Here is a 23,394-nt window from a genome sequence, read left to right on the forward strand (position 1 = left end):
TGCAGCCCAGAATTCTGGAAGAGAAAAAAAAGATATTGTGTAAGTAGAACATAAAAAAGCGAAGTCCCAGCTTGGTTAGGGGGTTAGACATACGGGAGTTAAAATTTATAACAAAGCAAACAGAAGAAGCTCCTGGATTTTCTCCTCCATGTTGCACTGAGCTGTCTCCATGTTACTCCAGGCATGAGCAAGTCAGGAGCTACATGGGATCCTTGGATGTGGGGAACAGTTGTAGCAGAGTGTTTAGGGATTTCAACAAACAGTATGTTTCAATTGTACATTCTATACTCTTAGAATTTTAAATTTTTGTTATTGTATATATTATCAAGTATCTTTTACATGATTCTGGGTTTTTTCCTTAATGTGCCTGTAATATGGGGCAAAGCTGTCCACTGAAAGTTTATGGCTTGTTCTTCAAGTATGTCAGTTCCCTAATTTTTCAAAAATCGTTATATAAATGAGTGCAAGTGTAGCATTGGCACATTTCTTTTCTCTTCATGCAAGAATTGTATAATACAACAAAGAGTTCTTAGAATTTGTTGTTTTGAAGACTTGGCTCAGTGCTTGCAGATGTGTATCTGAGCATTGTGAAACTGCACAAGTGACATCAGTGAATTGCTAAGTTAAAAAGAGCAACTCTTGCATTTTACATTGTTTTACAATGTCCATGCACAGACCAAATAGTTAAAAAAATAATATTCTGATAACGTGAGGTATGAGCCAAGTAATAGAATATGCTCTTTCCATTCTGGCCAAAATGAAGGGAAATACCCAGGTAAGGTTTGCTGAAGTGGATGTGACATGTTTAAAATTACCCCTGAATTCTGGCATTTTCTTAAAGCAGGACAACTGTGCATAGTCCCTGTTTCCTCTTACTATTTAAAAGCACATTTTTTCAAAATGATTTACAAAAGAAATGAACAAGCAAATGTAATCATTCATTCTCTTTTTGTTTGATCAGTGTTATGTTATCCTTTATTAACTCTAATTGTGATAGGTAATTCTTTGCACATGTTCATTCCTTGGTTACAGCAGAGTAAAAATAGCTGTATAACAAGGTTGAACCCGGCCAATACCAAATAGCCCTATAAATTTAAATTAGTGCAAACATGACTCACTTCTAGATGGTTGCATCTTTGCTGAGTCTGCAATGATCCAAGTAGATAATTCATGTCAACTGCTTTGCTTGGTTTTAGGAACCATGAAAATTAATGGTCCATATAATAAATACTGATCTCTAAGGGCAGTACGTCCTCTTCTGTTCCCTGTATTCTCACATATTCTCACACACATGTAACATGCCAGTCACACAAAAGGAAGATTTTGCAAAATCATCTTTTTCTCTATTTTTTTTTAAGGCCACAGTACGGTGGGAAATTCTGCCAAGGCTCCAGTCGTGTTTATCAGCTTTGTAATAAGCAGCCGTGCCCAGCAGACAGCCTGGACTTCCGAGCCCAGCAGTGTGCAGAGTACAACAGCAAACCCTTCCGGGGCTGGTTCTACAAGTGGAAGCCCTACACCAAAGTGGAAGGTAAGTGTGGCCCTGCTCTGAGGGACAGGGGTAGGGAGCTCTGAGCACCAATTCATCCGTGTGCTCTGGGCAAACATCACCCCATGTAAGCAAACACGGGCTCACTGGGTCTGTGTGAGATGTGTTTGCTTTCTAGCAGGGCTGGACTCAGCCTCCTGTGTGATCCTGCCTGTACAGACATGCAGGATTGATTTGGGCTGGGAATTCGAGTCCTTGTCCTTACCATGACTCCCTGGCTGTTGCCACCCCTCTCTCTCTCATTTTATATTCCATATTGCTTAGTCTGAAACCCAAGCAAAACAATTTCCATGGAATTTTCAGCATGGGAAATGTAAGCTTCCACAATAACACTACCAGAATCTTCCTTCCTTTGGAATGTTCTCAGATTTCAAAATGTAACAGTAAATCAACCTTTTGACTTTTCTGCTGGTATGGTCCCATGAGAAGTGGAAATGCAAACAATGTACTGGCATACATTTTTTAAAGTCATCATTTACTAAGAGATCTTTATCAAGTTCAGGTCTCAATGACTATTTCTGTTATTTTGAACAAGCAAGTTTATTTTTACTTAATGTGTCTTAATTTTGCAAATATTTTGAATCAGTATTCACTTCTATCAGATAAAACAAATATTTTCTCCAGTTTGAAAGCACTACTTGAATAAAAGTGCCTGGATTTTCTCACATTGTAACTGCTTTGTTTAGGACTTGTACAAATTGCTTCTGATGATAATAAGTGTATTATTAAATATATTTATATATATACACACATACATATAACTTTCATTTGTAGCCTGATTATATTTTCTTCAAAAGTTTTTGTGGACATTTATAAATGTCCCAACAGGCCAATGTGAACAGAGGAAAGAACTGATATGGTTTCACAGCATGTAACAGTGGATGTTGTAAAATGGGGTGAAAAATGCATCTTGTTTCATAGAAATTAAGGTAGCCTACTTTGGTTTTAAAGGGAGAGGCTGTGTTTAGTAACAGAAGTTTAAAATTAGGGACAAGGGGCATAATTTTCAAAAGCAAGATGTCTCCAAGTGTCTCTGAAGTTGGAAATGCCCATCCTTCCTGTCAGCTGCTTTGTAAAAGCTCCCCCAAGATCTACATTTATAGTCCTGAAAACATGATCTGGTTTTCAAAATTGCTACAGATGCTTTGCCTCTGTGGAAAAGACTACTGGAAATCCAGCTGCTGATTTAAAAATAAAAGGATCCTGTTTTGAATCCAATTTCATGTTCTTAAAAACTGTTTTATTTGTTGCACCTAAATTTGTATTAAAAGTGTGCATTTCAGCAATTGTGCTAATATTTACAATTTCATGACTGGTTTTGTCTATGCAGAATTAATCAGCTCTTTATAAGCATAACACACCACCCGTGTTTAAGGAGAAATTTGACAATGGATGGGATTTGTTGGAGGAAAAATTCTTTTGTTAGGGGAAAGTCTAGCTGCAGTTCTAACTTTCAGCTGAACTGATTATTTGTGCCATGTTATCCCTTTCCCAAATTTTAAATAAACTTCAAATAGAATTATTGCAGTGTCCCATTTCTCTTAATAAAAATGAAATTTGAGCCTGTGAAGCAGTGGAACTGAAAGCAGGGTGCAGCAGCAGAGCTAAGGCAATGCACATGCTTTTACACTGGGTTTGAATTCTTAATTCTTTGTGTGGACAAGCAAACCCACACATGCTTTTAAAAAAGCATGATATAAACTCCTCTATTTAGCTATATTTCTATTTAGCTACATTCTGGTGTCCTACGTTGTCACCATGCACAATTCATCCTTGCAGCTTATCCTCTAGAATGCAGGAGGAAACAACAGCCAAGATGCTTTTTATCTCTTTAACACTGTCATGCAGGTCTGCTAATGCTTCCTTGTCCTTTGTTTGTTTGTTTGTTTGTTTTTTTCCCCAGAGGAAGACAGATGTAAATTGTACTGCACAGCTGAAGACTTTGACTTTTTCTTTGCAATGTCCAGCAAAGTGAAGGATGGAACTCTGTGTTCTCCAAATAATTATGATATTTGTATTGATGGAATATGTGAAGTAAGATAAAATTAAGTTTCTTACAATCCTAATGTCTATCTTTTTTTTATAAGTGGGCAGTTGACTCCTTTAGGGGAAATGCAGCTGTTTCTTTATATTCCCTTTTGTCTGAGTCCTTCACTTGTGCCTTTTGGTTGCAGCAAGTAGGGTGTGATCATGGACTTGGTTCCAAAGCTGTGTTGGATGCTTGTGGAGTTTGTAAAGGAGATAATTCAACGTGCAAGTTCTTTAAAGGCCAATACTTGATCCAGCACAAAGCTAATGGTAAGGAAAACTGTTCCTCATGATTATGAACTCACTGCTCTGCTGTGTCCCCATGTAATATATATGACTCCTTGCTCATTCAGGCAGTGGCTGAGGGTCCAGATGTGAGCTGAAAATCACAGGGAGAGTGAGAGGAGAGTTCACGTTTCTCCTGTTTCTTGGTAACAAGAAATCTGTGAGCATAAGTCTTGGTCAGTTAAACAATCCTCTTGTTTCTTAAGCCACATTTTCCCTTTACATGTGAATTTCCTCTTAAAAGAGATTTTAGGATTCAGGCAAGTGAAAAAATTGTTGTCAGCAGCTTTGACTGGGATGGGACTGTAGAACATATAAAAAGCAATACACAGCATAATGCCAAACATGACAGTATTTCCATGTCCATTTTCAAATTAAGTTGTCTGGAAGCTGTCCAGCTGTTTCAGTGGAGGATCCAGGCACTGGGAGGTGGACTTTTCCTTAGTGGACTGTCACAGGCTTCTTGGGAAATAATCTCACTGTGCTGCACTTTCTCAGGCATAAAATGTAGATAAGATTTCTGTACCCACAGGGATATTTTGAGGATCTGTTTGCTGTTGATCACAAGACATGTCCTTATTGCAGTAATATGGACCAGGAAATTGTCCAGGATATAGTAATACAGCCCTGGCTGGCAGCAGGGAGGTCCTCTGGTTATCCAGAGCTTTGTGGAGACTGCATCCCAGTGCATCTCCCCTCAAAGCCCTTGTGGCTGGCAGTAGTACCTTCCAACTACTGTAGGAAACTACAGGGAAAACTACAATGGAGCCACCATTAGTGTGTTCTGCATTTTTCTAAGGTGAACTTGCTTTTTCTTGCCTTGAATCCCAAGGAAAAATTTCAGGAATTGAAATACCTCAGAGTTACTCTGATTACATGGGGAGGGGGGGGGGGGGGGGGGGTTAAAATCAGAACTGGTTTTTCCTGGTGAAAATGGAGTCACTTGGTGGGTTAGAACAGCTGTGTGTCTTTTGAACTGTGATAATTTCAGACTGGCTCAGAAAGATGAGCCAGCTCTGTGTGTGTGACAGCTGCCGGCACGTTGCTTCCTTCTCTCCTCACAGACTACTACGCGGTGGTGACGGTGCCGGCCGGCGCCCGCAGCATCCAGCTCCAGGAGATGCACGTCTCCTCCAGCTACCTGGCCGTGCGCAGCCTGGCCAACAAGTACTACCTGACAGGAGACTGGACAATCGACTGGCCAGGGAAGTTCCCTTTTGCTGGGACAGTTTTTGATTATCAACGCTCCTTTAACCATCCCGAGAGTCTCTATGCGGCAGGACCCACTAATGAGACTCTGGTCTTTGAAGTAAGCCTGGCTTCTGATTGTTCTTGCCCTGATGTCCATTACAGAATTGCCAACGACAGCGTCAGCTCTGCACTGGGGCTCTCAGCAAGATGGAAGAATAGTGTTGAGTCATGCTAGCATTCAGACTCGATTGTGTGGTCATGCTGGATTGAAAGGCCTTTCACTGCTTTATTGAGGTTTGAAGTTTAGAAAACTGTCACAAATTTAGTGGAAAGGAAGGTGCATAAAACACACCCTGTAGCATCATTTCTCAGTTGCTGCACAGTGGTGATGGAGACTATAAATGGCTCCCATACATGGCTTGCAATAAAATCCAATAATGTAAAAAATGTACCATTGTGTCAGTGCTCAATGGGTACATGTTCAAATAATGCTTCTGAAACTGCAGGTGAGTGGAGCCTTTTTCACATCCAGCCTGGAATGCAGTCAAAATACCACACACAGGATCCTGTAGAATGATTTTCTGTTGGTTCAGTTGTTATCTTATACGTGTTTACCTCACAATCAAATTAGTGTCACCTACTTTGTGTGCCAGATGTCCTGTGTAGAAGCTATTGTTAGCAGAAAGGAAACTTGGTACTTACATGGTTAGTTCCATTTTTACAATTTTGAAATTGGCCTCTGCTACTGCTATTCTAAGAAAATCTCCTTCTGCATTAGGTTGCTTAGCTAGATTTTCTTTTAAAATGCATCAGAACATCTGAGGGACCATTTCTGGCTGAATGATCGAGGTCTTTGCTTCCCGTTAGCTCCATTAGTTTGCCATTGTTAGCTCTAGCAGGTCTTTGGCTTTGTAACTCAGCTGTTAAGTCTGTTTTGATGAATCCTTACTTCCCTGTGAGAAGGAAGGATCCCTCCCCAGCAGGGATTCAGTTCCTTCCCACGCCTTCCAGCAGGACTCTCGAACATGTAGTGCCCCTTGGGAGTATGGCAGCGAGGGCTGTGCCTGCCCCCTGTCCGAGGCAGCATCCTGCTGTCCTTCCCCCCATCCCGCATCCCTGTCTCTGGAATCTGCTCCCTTGCCCAGCTTGGTCCTGTGAAGCCAAGAGCAAGCACAGACTGGGACATGAAGTATATTCTTCAAGGCTTATTTAAGCTTTCACAAGTATGCAGTGAAGTGTTTATTTGGAATACTGAAGAGCTCTGCTGCTCTTCCTGCTGGCTGAGTAATGGACTGAAACGTGTCCTTAAGAACCACTGAAGGCCCTGGACCATGGACATGTTAAAGCTCTTTAGGGTGAGCACAAGTTTTAGAACAGGCAGTTTGACGCAGGCTAAGGGGGGGCTTGTCTTTCCACAAACTGCCATCACAGCTCACAAAGCCTTTTGCAACATCTTCCTCCATTGAAGAATTTTCATTTTGGGTATGTGTGTTAATAGGGATCTTTAGTCCAAAGATCAGTTGAGTCCACAAGCTACAGACATGCTCCCCTGTCTGCAAATCATCTGCCTTGCACCAAAACAACCACACTTACTATGAAATGTTAAGCTGAACTCCCAGGAATCTTATTTGTCATAACCCAAAGTAGATTTGAGCTGTATTATTATTATAGAGCTGAAGTATGAATTATAAATCTCCTGCAGGAAGACTTGGCTGCATATTGTGCACATACTTTGCAGAATAAAGATTAAAGAAAAAAAATTAATGCCAAATACCACTTCTATTTTCATGCTTTCAAATTATGCTAAACATTTTTATTAAGATATAACATTTAACTGGAGGCTGTCGCTCCTTTCAGAGCTTATTTAAGCTTCCCTTGTATTTTTATTGAAATACCTACACCATTGGCATTGGTAGCTGGGGATTCCAGTGACTGAAAATGTCATGTATGGCCCAATTACACGTGTCTATGAACTGGATTTAAGATTTTTTTCCTTTTAATAATTTAACAACATTCAACAAGCTGAATTCTGAAAAAAAAAAGCACAATTTTCTGTTCAGAGATCTGCAATATTTATAACTTACCTCTAACTCTAAGAAGCAAAAATGCCAATGAAAACTGAAGAAGTATGTTTTGAGAGAGCACGCATATTGCTGAATGTCTGCTCTCAGCCAGTGAAACAAATCCTGCTTCAGCTCTGAATACCAGAAACTGATAGGAGGCTGAAAAAAAGGAGTGTTGAAGCATACTGCAGTGTAGCTTTGTTTTCATTTTTATCTCACCTATAGTTTTCAAAGAAGCACACAAAAATGTCCTGCTGCAATTTTTTTATTCAACTAAGTTAGTTTTATATAAGATAAGGTTTTCCAGAGTTTGGACCTCAATGTCTTCCTGTAATTTTCAGATTTCTTTTTCATTTTTTAAATTAGCCTGTATTCAAAAGATATTTACTGTTTCTTTTCTAGGTTAGGTTTGTTGTTTTTCTTCCAGAATAATTCAGTGTGAGCCTTGTAAAATGCACTGCAGGTATGGAGGACTTGGATAAATTGTATGTATAATACAGAAGCTTTTATTATTCATGTGGGCAAAAAATAGAAGGTTTTGCAGCTGTATTTATTACCTATGACTGAAAGCCAGATTAACACAGCTTGTGCCCATTTCATTCTGTAGTTATAATTTTGATAGACATTTGTGTGGTAACTGAAATGGTCGAGGTTTGTGCCTTTGTTTCTGCATGCAAAGCAGGCTGCAGGTATCCATGAAGCTCAGGTTGTGCACGTCCTCTGAGCAACATTCCCAGGAGAGGATGGGACCAGACAGGTCTGGCAAGTCTGTGCTCAAGGCAATCACTTCCTTTGAAATGCAGTCATCCTCCAAAATACTTTCTTGAAAGAGACGTCTGAAGCATGTATTGAGAGGGAAGGAGCACATGCAAATAATAATAAAAAAATCTTTAAATTTCCCATTGTCTTGCACACAAGTTCAGCCTTGCAGTTCTCTGAGATGTGCTGTGTTTATATTTTATTGTACAGTGTGTTCCTGTACATGCATCTGTTCCTGAAATGCATCTGCTTTTCTGTCAGGCTTTTCAATAGTTCAGCTGAGCACATACATTTAATCAGACATTGCAGACCTCAACACTATTCAAAAATGGATAAGAGACCAGAAAAAGGCAGAAAGTGCTTTTCTTATTTGCTGTAGAATGTCACCAAACCCTCCCCTCCATATCTATACATATATATTATATATATGTAATTATGGGAATGAATCTTACTAAAAAAGACAAAGAGTAGTGAATCTGTAATTTGACTGGGTTGTGGGAGAAAAAGTACAAACTGTGGTGGCCAGATATTTTCTGAAGAAGAGAACATTTTGAGATGAATGTGGAATTAATATGTGTGACTAGTATTTCCTGAGCACAACTGCTGGAAAGGTGAATGCATGATGAGGTTTTAGGATTCATCAGCATCCCTTCTGGATTGCTCAGGAATTGATTTCACAGATAGAGGGAAGGGAAAACCCAGTAAACTGGTGTCCTTCAGAATTTGTGTATCAGTGTCCTTCTGAAGTTAACATGACTGATATTTTGGTGATTATGGGTTTTCAAAAACCAGTAAAAGCTGAAATGAAAAATATTCGTAGATTCAGACAACAGTTGCTGTAATGGCCCAATTCAGATTTCATGAAATAATGGTCAGTGGTCAGAGGGGTAGAAATATTATAGCTAGATGCTAATCTAGGATGAGAAATTGATACCAGGTTTTTAAAATATAGTTTATGTAGCATGTCTGTCTCAAATAGAAACATGCTGGATTTTTTAAAATGTAGCTGAATACCTTCAGCTCATTTATATGTTATTTGGACATAGGAAAGCCAAGGTAATTTCTTCCAGTTTAAAGATCTTGTCAGTGTTTTTCTGTTAACTGAAAGATATTTAACTTGAGGGAAACAGTCAGTGTATTTATCATTAATTATCTAGCTTTGCTAACAAGAGCTGCCAGTGGGCACCGCCAGCTGCTCCAAAGGATTTTGGAGAAGGAGAACCCTCACAGGACTCGGTCACATGTGAGGCTCATTGGGGACACCCATTTGGTGAAATATTTAGTCATGCTCCACGACACACAAATGCTGGGGAAGATTCTGAAAGGGCACAAGAAACAAAATTTTATGTGGGCATGAAAAAGGCTGCATGGCCAGGGATTGATGAACAAAATTGAAAACATGAGAGTTTTGTAATTTTGCATTCCGTTCTATCAATAAGTAGATGAAGGAAGAATTGACTGATTTAAGAAGTCAAATACAACTTGAGAAAGCAAAGTTTTCCAGGATGAGACAGGATCAGTATCCTCACTGAAGTTTACCTCAAACTTGGTGAAACATTAAATCAAGAAATTGAGAAGTCTTTGTGAAATAAAGAGAGTTTATTTTAACATCAATAAGTAACAGATGGAAAGGATGCTTTGTAAAGAGGCAGACATCCACAGGAAGAGAAGGTGAATGGAGCTTCAAGGCAGGAATATGTCTAATTAAATCCAGTAAATCACTTCCTCTTTATCAATAGGAGAGAACAGGAGAAGGGAGGCCAGGTGGAATGGCTTTACTGATGATGTAGCTGCCACTGGGAGAAAGCCAAGTTGCAGTTATAAAGGATTACATTTATTATTAGCTACTAGATGATAAATTTGTACTGATTTCCCCTGAAGAGAAAGTAGGCTAAAGAGACCTAAGATGTACTTATAAGATACAGATGTTGACTCATTACAATGGATAAAAGGGTTCTCCTGTAGTGAGGAAAGATTTGCTGGACAGCATCCCTGAAGGTTGTACATTTAGCATGTGAACAGTGAAAAAACGGAGCACAGTAACAATGGAAGATAAATTTGAAACAGCTGAAGTAGAAATGAGATCATATAGGACCCTTTCAAGGATACTTCTTTCTTTTTTTCTTCCTTTTTAATGACCTTAGTGGACTTTCTTGAAAAACAGTAGTTTGTCATAAGCTTTTAGTTAGGACTGTGTTTAAAGTTACTTTAGAAGTATTGAAGAGATAAAACGCCTTTTGTTTTAAGGTTTGGCTTAAGTACCCAGTGGGTAATTCTTCCTTTACTGCTTTCCAAACAGGTGTTCTCCCACTTTCCTTTGAAGCCCTGGTGCTGCCACTGTCAAGGATCCCATCCAATAACTGCCCAGTTTTAAAACTTGTTTTAAACACTTTTCCACCAGAACCATATGCTGCATGCTTAGATTTACCAGAATAAATTCACAGAAGTCAATGGAATTAACCTTGATTGAACAGAGAAATCAGAATGTGGCTTAGGATGCTGGATATTACAACATTCATTAAACAGCACGTGGATCCCCAGTGGATGAGAGCTGCAGGTCCCAAGCAGAGCACAGCCAGGCACTTGCCTTCACACAGACTTCTCTGTCTGCCCTCTCTGCAGAGTGTTACATTCCCCTAAAGAAATTATCCAAGACTTCCAAATCATGGGAATGACCCAGGAAATGTAGATGATGTTTGCAATGTAGATGCAGCTTGAGGATGCAGATCAAAGGCACTGTGGATGTTGGGATGTGGATGCAGGGATTCAGAGACTGGGCTCACACCCATTTTGTAAATGAGGCACATGCAGAATGCGTGCAGATGAAAATAATCCTTTACCTGGCTTTTTTCCTCTATGCTCAACTTCACTCTGTAAGTGATTTGTAAATGTCTATTAGTCCTCCACAGAGATAATGAGTCTTTTTTTCAGCTTGCTACAAGCCAGCCATTAGTATTCTTTCCTATATATTGGACAAAACATTGTGGAAGAAATAGGAATTTAGCTGGTATAAATTAATCTTTTAATTCGGTGTGCTGCAAGTAATTTCACATACACATCTTACAGTAAAAAAATACTGAAAACCACTGAGTCAATCATAACAAAGCAATGTTAGTAGACTCTTTAAAAATTTGACCTGCAAAATAGAGTATTATATTGGAAACTTTAGATGGCCATTTGAAAAAAAAAATCAATCTCAAACAAAGGAGCAGATGCACAGCTAGTTTAGGGAATTTATTGGTTTAGCTTTCACATCAAAATTAGCAGAAAAAGGAAAAGGTTCTTTAGTCAGGAGAGTTCAATCTATCCATTGTTTTTACATTTTGTGCCCTAAGCTAAAGCCACAGTTCTTTTTCTTCGGAATAGATCCAGCAGATTCCAGCCGTAGAGCCTGTGGTTTTCAAACTCAAGAAGCTGTAAATTTTATAACTCTGCGCCCTGCGGTCAGAGCTGCTGAGTGTTGTGTCTGAAGTCAGGTGGTTGGTGTGTTAAAGGTAGACATTAAACAGTTCTGTTGAGGAACTGGAAATGTTTAAGGAGGTTGTTTGCCAGCTGTAAATTTGGGAGCAAATGCCAGTTGGCTGAAAAGATGCTGGAATGCGTCCAGTTAAGTAGACTAGCACTGGAGGTCTTTCCAAATTTGTAGGTCTGATAACTTGGCTGAATATGCAGACTTCAGTTATTGGGTTGTTAAGAAAGGGCTTCATAATGAATGTTTGAAAATACGATAGAAAACTTTTTATATGCTCATTACTTTGGCAAAATTGCAACTTTGCAATAGTATTGCATTCCTGATGAAAATTCGGTCGAATATTATCCATCGTGTACTATTTTTCAGCTGAGTGCCAGGGACTTCAAAGCATATGGTTTTGTGCCCTGCAGTATTTTTGTCTCCAATACTATTCCATAATTGGATTTTGCCCTTTTTCTACATAGCTGGGATGATGCAGGAGGAGAGACACCTGACTGTGATGCAGCTCCTACTTGGTAAACATTCACTCTCGTAGCCTACTGGGTGGGAAGGGGCTCTGGCTTTGGCTGCTGGCCAGGAAGTGAGAGGAAGTTCCCTTCTCCTGCCTGTTAGAATTGTGGCCACTTCCCAATGTGCAAGGAGGGGGTGTAGCCCAAGGTCTTAAAATGTGTATGGCCCAGCTTGCCTGGTGTGCAGGATTTACCCCCCCAAGCACTCACCCAGCTGCGAGCTCCTTGCACCATTGCGTGGTTGTTCTCTGAAAGGATGGATTCTCATGGGTCTTGTTCTGACTCGTCCCAGATCATTCCCTTCACTCTGCTGAAGCACCAGGAGAATATTGCTCTAACAGGAGTAAAACTGCCACTCTTACCTTCTCATCCTCCCCCTTTCCTGTTCAGAACTCCGTGTTCAGAATGCGTTCCATCTGTTCCTTGCCTCCACTGTCACAAAGAGCACTTTCAGAAGACATATGTTCAGTCTAATACTTCAAGATATTTTTATTAGAAAAGTTTTAAACTTTGTTGGTTTTTGGCCACTGGCACAGCACAGTTTTATGACAGTTGTCAGAATCAAGTGAGATGAGGACTAACCCTTACACGAGGTTTTGTGGTGTGGACAAAACCTCCTCCTCCTTTGACACAACTTATTAAAAGGCCAGACAGAATTTCAACCTCTGCACTTGAAGGAACACAGAGCACCTACTGAAATGGGAGAAAGTGTTTCTGGCTGCCTAAGATGCTGAGATCTGTGCTAGTACCTTAGACTTGTAGGATGAGTAAAAGTAAATTACAACATTTTGAGCTCTGGTGTGTAAGAAGAACCAGGGAAGGCATTGTTTTAAGTGGAGAATAGTATTCCAGGGCTCAGTTCTTACTACAGTTAACACACTGCATTTTTTTTCTGAAGTGCATTTTCTGAAGCTTTAAACTTCAGATATTTGTCTCAATTTGTCCTTGAGAGAAGAACAGTAGAGTGAACATGTTATTGCAGCCTGTGTTATCTGGAAACTCTAATGCCAATGGACTTGGAGTTCAATATTCTAACTCAAGAACAGCTGTTTTAGCAGTTGGACTTTTTGCTATCAGCAGTCTGATAGATTTGTAAAAATAAAAATTTATATGTTTTCCTTCATCTGAAGGGGCTGTTAAACCTTATCACATTTACATCAGATAATGATGAATAACTAAGGGAAAAAGAAAAGTCCTGAAAAAAGTTACACTGGGAATGGTTTGGATAGAGTATAGCAAACAGGGCACAGAAGCACACATTGGGGCAGGAGCCTAAGGTGAAATACAGAAGCTTTGTGAGATGCTCATGAGTGAGCCCCGTGCACTGGGGGCTCTCAACACTGTGGAGGTTTCCTGGGAGGCCAGTAAGGGATCCAGAGATCTGGGGTGCATCTGTGCAAGGTAGAGAGGAGTTGCACAGCAGTCTCAACTCTCATGTTTCCTTATTTCAGAGTATTCCATACTAATCCTGATCCTGTACAATAGCTGTGATCTATTTCTACCAAGAAATTTCAGTCAAAATAGTCAGTAATCACTCTGAGAGCTATTTCTTCCACAACCTCACAGGTAGTCTAAGGTGCTCATGAATTTAGCTTGGATGGCTGAAAAAATTTACATTAAATACTTAATTTACTTGTGTTTGAAGGAGTTTCTAATCTGAACCCTCCCAGGAGAAGGCACATACTCTACAATTCATTTGGAAGTATTTGCCTTTGGCAGCTGTAATTGCTGTATTGTTAGTTTGGATCATTATTGAGGTTCCCTGACTGAAATAAAATCTTTGGCTACTAAGAATGGAAACTGTAGCATCCGTTTTTCTTTCTTCTAGAAAAGTAAACACTCTGCAGTCCAGATCCTTCATGTGTTCAACATTATTGAGCTGCAGGTCATGTAAATTTGGTCTGAATTTTCACTGTCATGGGCAATTTCTGTTTTCCAATAGGTACATTTTCAGAATACCTTAAAACCCTTGGCTGCATTTCAAATGTTATTATGTTCCTTGGTCTTAAACAACATTAATGTGAGTTTGTTGCTCTTTTATGAAACCAGTCTATACAGAGATCAGTTCTACTTGTATGGATTGCTTAAGTGTTCAGGTCAGACATTGTGTAAGCTTAACTGATAAGTTATTAATATTTTGAATGGCAATCATTAGCATAGATTTGAATTGTACTTGAAATGCTAATGCTTATCAAAAGCTTATTTAGGACTGCACCTGTTCTTTATATTACTATGACAAGATCCATATTGGTGGAGTTAAAACTTATTAGAGCTCTGTAACTGTAAACTCCTGCACTGTTTCTGTTAAGTGTGGATGTAAATGCACTTTGCTGCCACAAGTTTCTAAAATGAATGTTGTTAAGTAGAAATTTCTCCCCAAATTTAGGTATGTGTCAGATGTTCATGCTTCTTGCAGTGATTATAATTCAGTCTTGAAATGAATACAGTGAACAAAAACTGCAATATAAATTCACCACTAAAATAGTGCACCCTTGAGAGCTGGGCTCCCTGAGTTAAATGAAAAAGATTGGTGTTATGGTCAGCAATCACACTTTCTATAAATTTTCTAACACATTATGCTGAAATGGTGAATAAAAGGTTTTTCCAATCCTTTTTTCCTCTGTAGACACCCAAGGGCAGGTTCTCTCCTGCACTGAAGCTTTATCAGCTTCAATCACCATGAGAAAAATTCCAGCTGAGGGTCTTACAAACAAAATTTATCACCAGTCCACATAGAAAAGAGTTTTTTACAAAAAAGAAACTTGTGTTTTATACCCTCAGCCTCAAGAACTGAGGAAGCCATCTCCAGGCCCGCAGCTGTGCTGCTGCTTTGTTAAAGCTTCTGCCAGGAGAGCATTTGAGTCCTGCTTGGTGGGCAAAGGCTTCCTCCTTGCTAGAAGGATCAGCCTGGACTTTGCTTGCTAAAGAGAGGAAATGTCTCCCATCCCCACATCCCAAATCCATGCCCTGCAGTGCCCCAGGCAGTGTCCAGCCCCTGCCAGTGGGCTCCCAGTGGCTGCCCGGACCCGCTGGGTCAGGGCCAGTGCAGGAGGCTCTGTGGGTGATGTTCCACCTCTGCTGAAGGCAGTGCTGCTTCACTGACTCGGTCAGATGCCCCTGATTTTCAGGAGGGGACTCTGTGTTTCTGCACCCCTCTGTTGCAGGCCCTGCAGCTGTTGGTCCAGGCAATGCTTTGCTGTTTAGCAATTGCTTTGATGGTTTTTCCTTTGGGTCTCCTGAAAATCCTCTCACAAGCAGGCTGTGTGTACATGTATTTTGTGTGTATCTTGTTGAGTTCATCTTCCTTCAGACTGACAGAATCCTTTTTTTTACCTCTCTCTCCCCCCCCTTTTTTTTTTTTAAACAAACCCCAAATATCCTTCTACAGATCCTGTTACAAGGCAAAAATCCTGGGATTGCTTGGGAATATACATTTGCCAAAACCAGCATTGAAGACAAGACATCTGCCAGAAAACACAGCTACTCGTGGGTGACGGTGCAGTCTGAGTGCTCAGCAACCTGTGGTGGTGGTAGGTAACTTTCCCATTGCCAAGCATCTTCCTTTTCATTTTTTTTTTAAAGTATCTCAAATCTTTTCAACTGCCTTTAATTCTGCAAACATGTATTGATACGTACAGGGGGTTACACTGAACACCTGGTCCTTATTTTTTTTTATCTGATAACTTAGAACCCAGAGGAAATAATTTTGTGTTGCCTTTATAGTAAAAAATATTCATGCCAGCAAGTCAGTCTTTTTTGTTTAGGTCAGCCCATATGCATATGTTATCTTCCTGTTGAAGTAATGTGGAAATTAATTATATACTTTGATGCTGTAATTTGGGAATGTAGAAAGGTACCAAATAATTAGGAAAATTTATCCTATCTGTAGAGAGCAACCAAAAATTAAATTATTGTCAAGACCTCCACTGAGAGCTGCACCCCCATCTTCTCATTGTTTAATTACCAATATTTTAATTCTGCCAGTTCAAAGCCTGAAATTCCATGTAAGCTGAGGATTTCTTATTGCTGTGCACTTCTTTTCTTGCACAGACATCTATTTGTTTTTATAAATCCTGCATGTTTTTTCAGAGGAAGTAATTCTGGGATGTAATGAAAGCAAAAAACTGGCATGTGGGAAGTCTGTAATACCAAAGGATAGGACTGGGTTCTGAAGGAAATGCTCCTGTATTGGCAAAAAAGTTCAGGTGAAATTCAGGAATACCTTGCTGGTGTGTTGTCAGAACTTCACAGCATCTCAGTAAATGGTTTATGGAAGCAAGATCCACCAGGAGCACTGCAGCCATAAAATATGGCAGCTGTATTTTCTTCCTTCCCTTTAAAAGGTTGCAGTATGGATATAAAAGTGATGGAAACAGTCTCGTTTCCAAATTTGATTCACTGTGCCCAATGAACCATGTGTGAGGTGAATGACAGGTCTCAGTTAAAAGATAAATCTATAAAATCACTTAAGGCATTTCTGTAACTGTCCTGCTGCTGACACTTGACTGAGTTTAAGGTACAGGGACCTGCAGAAGTCTGGAGTCTGTAGAGATTCACTGTAAAAAGTTTACAGAATGTTTATTTGCAGTTTTCAAGAGCGTGAGGAGGGCTTTAAGCAAGCACTGCTAGTGTCTGCAGGGAATTAGGATTTGAGTAATTACTGATTTTTGCTGGGGGAAGAGTCTGCAAATCTGCTGTTTATAGCTAAAATGTTTTATCTGACTTCAGTAGTATCTGTGCTACAGAGAAGGAAATCAATGTTAAAAACACGTTACCACATAAACCCCTATTTTATTTAGTTCAAGTCAGTGGATTTGTACCAAGGATGAGTTTAGACTTGTTTAGTTAAAATTGTTCCCTACTGCTTTTTTTTTTTCTTACATTTCAAATACATGTTTATTATAGTCTATTCTTTTCTAACACTTCCACAGGACACATTACAGCAAAAGCAATTTGCTTGGAAGATCATCGTGCACGAGTCAACACCTCCTTTTGTGGCCCAAGGACGAAGCCTTTAACTGAAACAAAACTGTGCAACACGAATCCCTGCCCAGCATAGTAAGTTCTCTGGGGTTTTCTGCCTGCTGGCTGTGCCCTATACCTGGCTGTGCCACGGAAGGAATCCTCTTGGGGGCACACAGAATTGTTTGCCTGCTGGATGAACCCCTCGTGCTCTGTAACGTGAACCAGGAATTGTTTAAGATTTTCTGCCCAGATTTGGGTCTGATGCCTAAAGCAGGGGCTCCTGGGGGCTCTGTCCCTGTGCTGGGGTGACACAGAGCAAATCCAGCTTTCTCAGGGGCTCCTTCTGCTACCTTTGCTCATCTTGAATCACTAAGCCCATTTCCTGAGTAAAGTGCTACTCCCTGTGTGGAAGCTTGGCCCCATGACTCACATTCCACATATTAGGTTAAAAGAGTCTTGTGAAGTGTAATTAGTGATATTTGGACAAAATATCCCACAGCGTATTGTGATGCCAAGAAGAGGACTATCTAAACCAAACAAGCTGTGAGCAAAGCTCCTGGTGCCCACAGAAATAAATATGAAGGCATTGCCTGTGTGAACAGTCCTATTTTCTAAAAGATGTAAGAAAGGTGAGATGCAAAGGAAGACATTGACATATAAATAAGCACTTAGAATCCAGCTGGTCTAAATCAATTTCAAAACTAAAGGAGTTACACTGATTTATAGTAGCTGAAGTAGGGGTCCTTTGGAAAAAAAAAGTGGTGTGCTCATATAATTAAACACAGTATTATGTGGCTTAGGATATAAATGGATAGATTAAAGGACACGGTGGCCATCTTTCTTCTGCTGGTTATTTCACTTTTGGATTCCTGGCTTTGCAGCCTCAGAGTTATTTTAATTTTATATTAAAGACCAGAAAAGCTGTATTATGTTGGACAAGACATTTAAACCTCCAGAACAGGGGATTTTCTAAAGGAATATGTTGAAAAACTTCAGAGTGTTTCAGTCAGTGGGAAGTAAATACTCTTGAAGATGCATTGAGGCAGAAGAAATGGAGTAGGGGTCTAGACCTGGCGTCATCTGCTGGTTTTACTCTGGGGTGATAAAAGCAACAGTAAAAGCAGTTGGCTAAGCCTGCTCCCATACTTCATAAAATGTCCCATTTAATGATGATTAATAGGAAGCATTCCTCATCTCCCCCAAGTCCAGGAGAGGATGGTGGGGCAAAGCAAAAAGATGCATATGTTCTGCAGTGACTTTGGTTTTACTTAAAAATCTATACTTTGCAATATGTTGAACAAACTGAAAAATAGTCCAGTAATAGTTTGGAATTTCCTGCACATTTAAAGAGTACAGCAGAGTACACAAAATCCAAATGCCAGATTACACACTGTGACCACAAAACGATAGAGATAAGGTTTAAATAATGGTACCATGTGACACGAGAGCCCCACGTTACTGCTTCAGCAGTTTCTTCAGATTGCCTTTAGCCACATGATTTTCTCAATACCAAGTTTAAGTAATCTTTGTAGCCAAACACAATCTTTTCATATGCAACTTATCTTCTGCCAGGACTATTTTTATCCAATGAACACACATGTGTATTGTCTGGGATGTCTCCAGGAGCCTTTCTAAGCTCTTTCTGCTTACCTTTGTTTTGATGTGGCATCATTATGCTATAAAGCTCCACCCAAATCAGATTTATTTATATTGATCCCACACAAATTTTCTGTGTCTGTTAACCTGAGATCCTGATGTATTTTGAACATCCACTGATATATATTTACCCTGAAAATGCTGGATATCCATTTTGACACACAGTACAATGTTTTCATACTGAAATCACAGCTCTTCTGTCATTTACTACTTTAAAACAAAATTAATGAGTTGAACCCTAAAAAGAGTACAAAAAGAAAAGATGTAAAAGCCCCAAGCACCTTTAGGAGAAACTAGTTCAACTCACTAATTCATTATTCTTAAAATCCTTAGGATATATTAATGTATGGAGCATCTACATGTAGGACCATGCCTTAAATTGACAGGTTGCCATGCAGCTGAGTGAAACTGTGCCAGGATATCTCTGCTGAGGAATCTACCCAGAAACTCACAGCATGTAATATTTCCCATAAACCCAAGACTGCCAACAGGGAAAAAAAAAAAATTAGGATTAATAAATACCATGGAGAAACAAAAGAATGTTTAATAGCCAGCAAATAAAGCAAACCCAGATACACCAGGGAGAACAGGCAGGGGAAGGAGGTGGCAGATGAGATACAAGTGTGTTGGTTTGGGGACATAAGAGAGGCTCCAGACTTGTAAAGGTCAGTGAGGAATAATTGCTGCATAAGAACAAAGGTTGATTAGTCTGAGTGGGACAAAACTACTGTCCCACACAGAAAGGCACCAGCACTGCACACTGTTGTTGTTGGATTTCAGAGCTGCCAAATCTGGTCATAATTATTTGAGCTAATGAAAGATTCTCTTGGATCACATCCCAGATAATCTTGGAAAATGGAAGTTTACTAGAGGACATTAAAGTAGGTTTATTGCCCTCTCCTCTGTGAAGAGGAGAGCTTTCTGGGCAGTTATGGTGAATAAACTCTTAAAATGAACACTTTTGGTCACTCTACCAATGACCATTGTCAGAAACATCAAGGCAAACTAATTAAAAGTTGTAAAATGGATTAAAACTCTTTTCCCAGAAGTTTGTCATTCATATTTATAAATCAGACAAAAAGGAAACTTCTGATGTGTTCTGGTATTACATAACGACTGACTTTTCACATTAATATTTTTTTGTCCTTAAATTAGTGCCTTTTACATTTTTCAGTACTTTTGGCAGTTCCTGAAGTTGCTAGACACTGAGAGCTGGGATTTCTTCTATTCCCAGTGACATTTTTCAAAAATAGGCTTTTTATAAATTTTTTACAAATTAAAATGAGCTTTTTTTTCAGGCAGATGTGAATAGACAGGCAAATGGGATGCTGTGCATCTTTCATCCAGGACAAAAAAACCTTTCTTGTCATTAAAATTGTGTGTAAGCAGCTATTCCAGGGGTCCCAGGATTGATGCTGTGAGAAACTGTGGAAGCAGGATAGGCCAAGTGGTCAGATGTGAGACAAGAACCTTTTCCATGACATAAATTATTAAAAATTTGTCAAAGTCTTTTAAAATCTTCAGTTTAATTTCAGTGCTGGGTCTTTGAATAACATTTCTCAATGAGTAATCATATAGTCATTCATAATTTCTTCTGTTTCTTCACTTCTCTTTTCCTATCTGCTTGTGATTTATAGTCTTACTTTGGGAGCCTTCAAGGACAGACACTTGGCTGCACGTTTGCAAAGTGTCCCACAAGAGCTGGGGACCCACTCAGTGCTTCAAGAATAGAAATAGTGAGCAGCTCCTGGCATGGCAAAACTGAACTTAGCCCAAGTAACTGGCAATAGCCCCTCAGACTTTGTGTCACTTCAGGGACATGACGTGGAGCTGCAGCAGCCCTGTGCCTCGAGCACACATTGCCCAACAGCTTGTGCTGGTTAAATTGCCTGTGTTTTATTTGGATTCTACATCAGCTGTCTGCCAGATTTATTAGCCTGAGGACATGTAAATCATTGAGTCAGAGAATCATAAAGAGACAGTGTGCTTTGGGTTGGAAAGGACCTTAAAGTTCATCCCATTCCACCCCTGCCATGGGCAGGGACACCTTCCACTATCCCAGGTTGCTCCAGGCCCTGTCCAGCCTGGCTTGGACACTTCCAGGGATGGGGCAGCCACAGCTTCTGTGGGCAACCTGTGCCAGGGCCTGCCCACCCTCCCAGGGAACAATTTCTTCCTTATATCTAATCTAAACCTGCCCTCCTTCAGCTTAAAGCCATTTCCCCTTTTCCTTGTACATTCCCTTGTGAAAAGTCCCCCTCCAGCTCTCTTCCAGGCTCCTCTCAGGTGCTGGAAGTCTGCACTTAGGTCACCCTGGAGCCTTCTCCAGGCTGAACAACCCCAACTCTCTCAGCCTTTCAGAGCCTTTTCATTTCCTCAAGACACCAGTGACAGGACTGCTGCTTTTAGCAAGCAAGTTCTTTTTGATGAATAATGGGCCAGTAAGGTTTGACAGAAATGCCAACATTTGTCACCCTGTGTGAGCATATCTCAGCACAAACAGGGTTGGTACATACTCAGCAAAATTCTGTCTTAGCTAATTACATCTTCTAATTATATCTTCTAAATACTCCGCCAGCCTCAACAGCAGCATCTCTCTCAGTCCCTGTGGAATTCCAGATTCCAGGTCAGATTCATAGGCAAGCTGGTTCTAGTAGATAAAAGCTATAAATAAACAATACTTGTTTTTCTAGTTGTGTGACTTTCATCCCTAGCAGAAAGTCCCATGCTTTGAAAATAGATTATGTAACTGCAGCTTTTTGATTGCTTGAGCAGATACCAGTCCATCAGGAGATAGGCTGAGCAGAATTCCCTGGATAATTCATGTTTGATAGGTGGCTCATTTGTATCGATTTTCTAAAGCTAATTGCACTCCTGTGTTTCTAACGTGTTTCCTCCTTTCAGCTGGTCAGCAGGTGAATGGAGCACGTGCAGCAAGTCTTGTGGAGGGGGACAGCAAAGTCGTCTTGTTCAGTGTGTGCAGAAAAGGGCTTTCCAAAGAGAGGAGGTGGTGGCCCATTCCCTGTGTCCTGTCAGCACCCCAGCACAGGTGCAGGTGTGCAGTAGTCAGGATTGCCCACCCGAATGGAGCCCTGGCCCATGGTCTCAGGTAATTTGGAGAAAAACATACATTTTTGTCTGCTGGCATAATGAAAATACTGCAAAAAACTCTCCTCAAAAGGAAGAATAGTGCAGACTTTGTGGAGATCAGTGCTTTGCAAGTGGCTTCATTCATGAAGATAATATGTAAACCATTTTTGTATAAACATGTGAACTAAATGTGCATTGTAACCAGCCTTCAGAAGAGCTGGCACACGATGGCTTCCCAGAAGTGGGCATGTGTTGCTCTTTTAGGTGCATACAAACAGATGGATAACTCTTTCTGGATTCATAATTTAAGGCTCTATGAATTCTTCATAGAGCCAACAGCCCTCTATGAGATTACTTCCCAAGCAATATTAACTTCTCTCAGAGATGGCAGGCAGTCAAGGAATGAAGAAATACTTGGGGTTAGAGTTGCATGTTAATGCACACGCATATATGGATTGTGGGTTGGTAAATTTGTGATTTACACATTCACTACTTACTTCTGTGCTTTGCCTTTGTTAGAGTAACTCTCCTACAAGCAGTGCTGCTGCAGGTATTGCCATGAGGGCAGATTCCTGTGTGTGCACACCCTGCTTTACACAGCTACCTGACACTCAACCACCTGAGCTAAAAACCACACAAAACTCAGCTCTGCTCCATCTTTCACTCTGGTTGATAGTGTTCATGTAAGGGTAAATGAAGCACTGACACATTTGGGATTTAAGAGAGAGTTGACAGTACCCTTATAAAAGGACCTACATTCATTTTATTCTTCCATCCTTGTTTAGTGAGATTCAAGACGGATTTCAATTAGCTGAAAAATGTATTACTTATGTGTTCTATTCTTGGTACTGTTGCTCTTTGGGTGTTCAAGAACATCTTGATCTCAGCACTCCCAGCTGAGCACGAACTGCCCTTACAGGGAGTGCCCTGTAATGCACCATAGCAGATGAGTAACTACTCAACAGTCCATCACAACACTCAAAAAAGAGCTTTTTCTTCCAGTGTATCTGAAGGAAACCTGAGTGTGGCAGAAGGTTATATAAACCAGGTCTTCAAATACATTCACACTTTCAAACTTCCTTTCCTCTTAAATAAATAAGACAATTACGAAAAATCCATCTTCCTCCTCTTTAAGAGGTGTAAAATTCAAGTTGGGATTTTCAAATAAGCCCATAAAAATTAAGTTCGTCAGTGCTGCTGAAATGTAGTGAACAGGCCTATTGAGCAAGTTAGTAAAGATTTTAAGATTCAGCTGAAAACTGTTATATTGCAGACTTAAAGATGTTAAGAGGAAAAAAGTGTGTAAAATCATAGATTCGCAGAATGGTTTAGGTTGGAAGGGACCTTAAAGCTCATCCAGTCCTGCTCCCTGCCATGGGCAGGGACACCTTCCACTGTCCCAGGCTGCTCCAAGCCCCAGTGTCCAGCCTGGCCTTGGACACTGCCAGGGATCCAGGGGCAGCCACAGCTGCTCTGGGCACCCTGTGCCAGGGCCTGCCCACCCTCACAGGGAACAATTCCTTCCTAAAATCTAATCTAAACCCAGCTTGTCTGCACAAATCAGTGTCATTTTAAGTGAAAAGATCATTTTCTTTGTTTGGGGAAGGGTTAAACGCAGAGATTTTCAGCGTGCAGGTATTTCTGCATATATTCCTCAGCACAACTGTGCTTTCATGAAATCTTCTAAAAACATTTGTAATTTGATACACAGAGTGATTCTACCTTGGAACGTGCCCCATAATTATTAGTAGAAAGAACAGTAAGAAGAGGATGCAAGAAGGTAGGAAGCTGGCAGCATTATTTCAGGGCTTTTCACTTAATTTCATC

At 40.2% G+C, this 23,394-nt stretch overlaps 1 protein-coding gene across 3 annotated transcripts in view; it reads left to right on the top strand.

Annotated features, from left to right (window-relative positions):
• ADAMTS18 (ADAM metallopeptidase with thrombospondin type 1 motif 18) overlaps positions 1–23,394 on the top strand; it is a 77,187-nt gene that overhangs the window by 45,626 nt on the left and 8,167 nt on the right. For all 3 annotated transcript variants that reach the window (XM_048316779.1, XM_048316780.1, XM_048316781.1), the window contains 7 exons: positions 1,359–1,531; positions 3,453–3,583; positions 3,724–3,847; positions 4,927–5,171; positions 15,245–15,386; positions 16,788–16,914; positions 21,382–21,586. In XM_048316779.1, the coding sequence (XP_048172736.1) occupies positions 1,359–1,531; positions 3,453–3,583; positions 3,724–3,847; positions 4,927–5,171; positions 15,245–15,386; positions 16,788–16,914; positions 21,382–21,586 (1,147 nt within the window). The remainder of the gene's footprint in view (positions 1–1,358; positions 1,532–3,452; positions 3,584–3,723; positions 3,848–4,926; positions 5,172–15,244; positions 15,387–16,787; positions 16,915–21,381; positions 21,587–23,394) is intronic.

Source organism: Corvus hawaiiensis, chromosome 12 (assembly GCF_020740725.1).
Source record: "Corvus hawaiiensis isolate bCorHaw1 chromosome 12, bCorHaw1.pri.cur, whole genome shotgun sequence".
In the NCBI taxonomy this organism is placed as follows: Eukaryota; Metazoa; Chordata; class Aves; order Passeriformes; family Corvidae; genus Corvus; species Corvus hawaiiensis.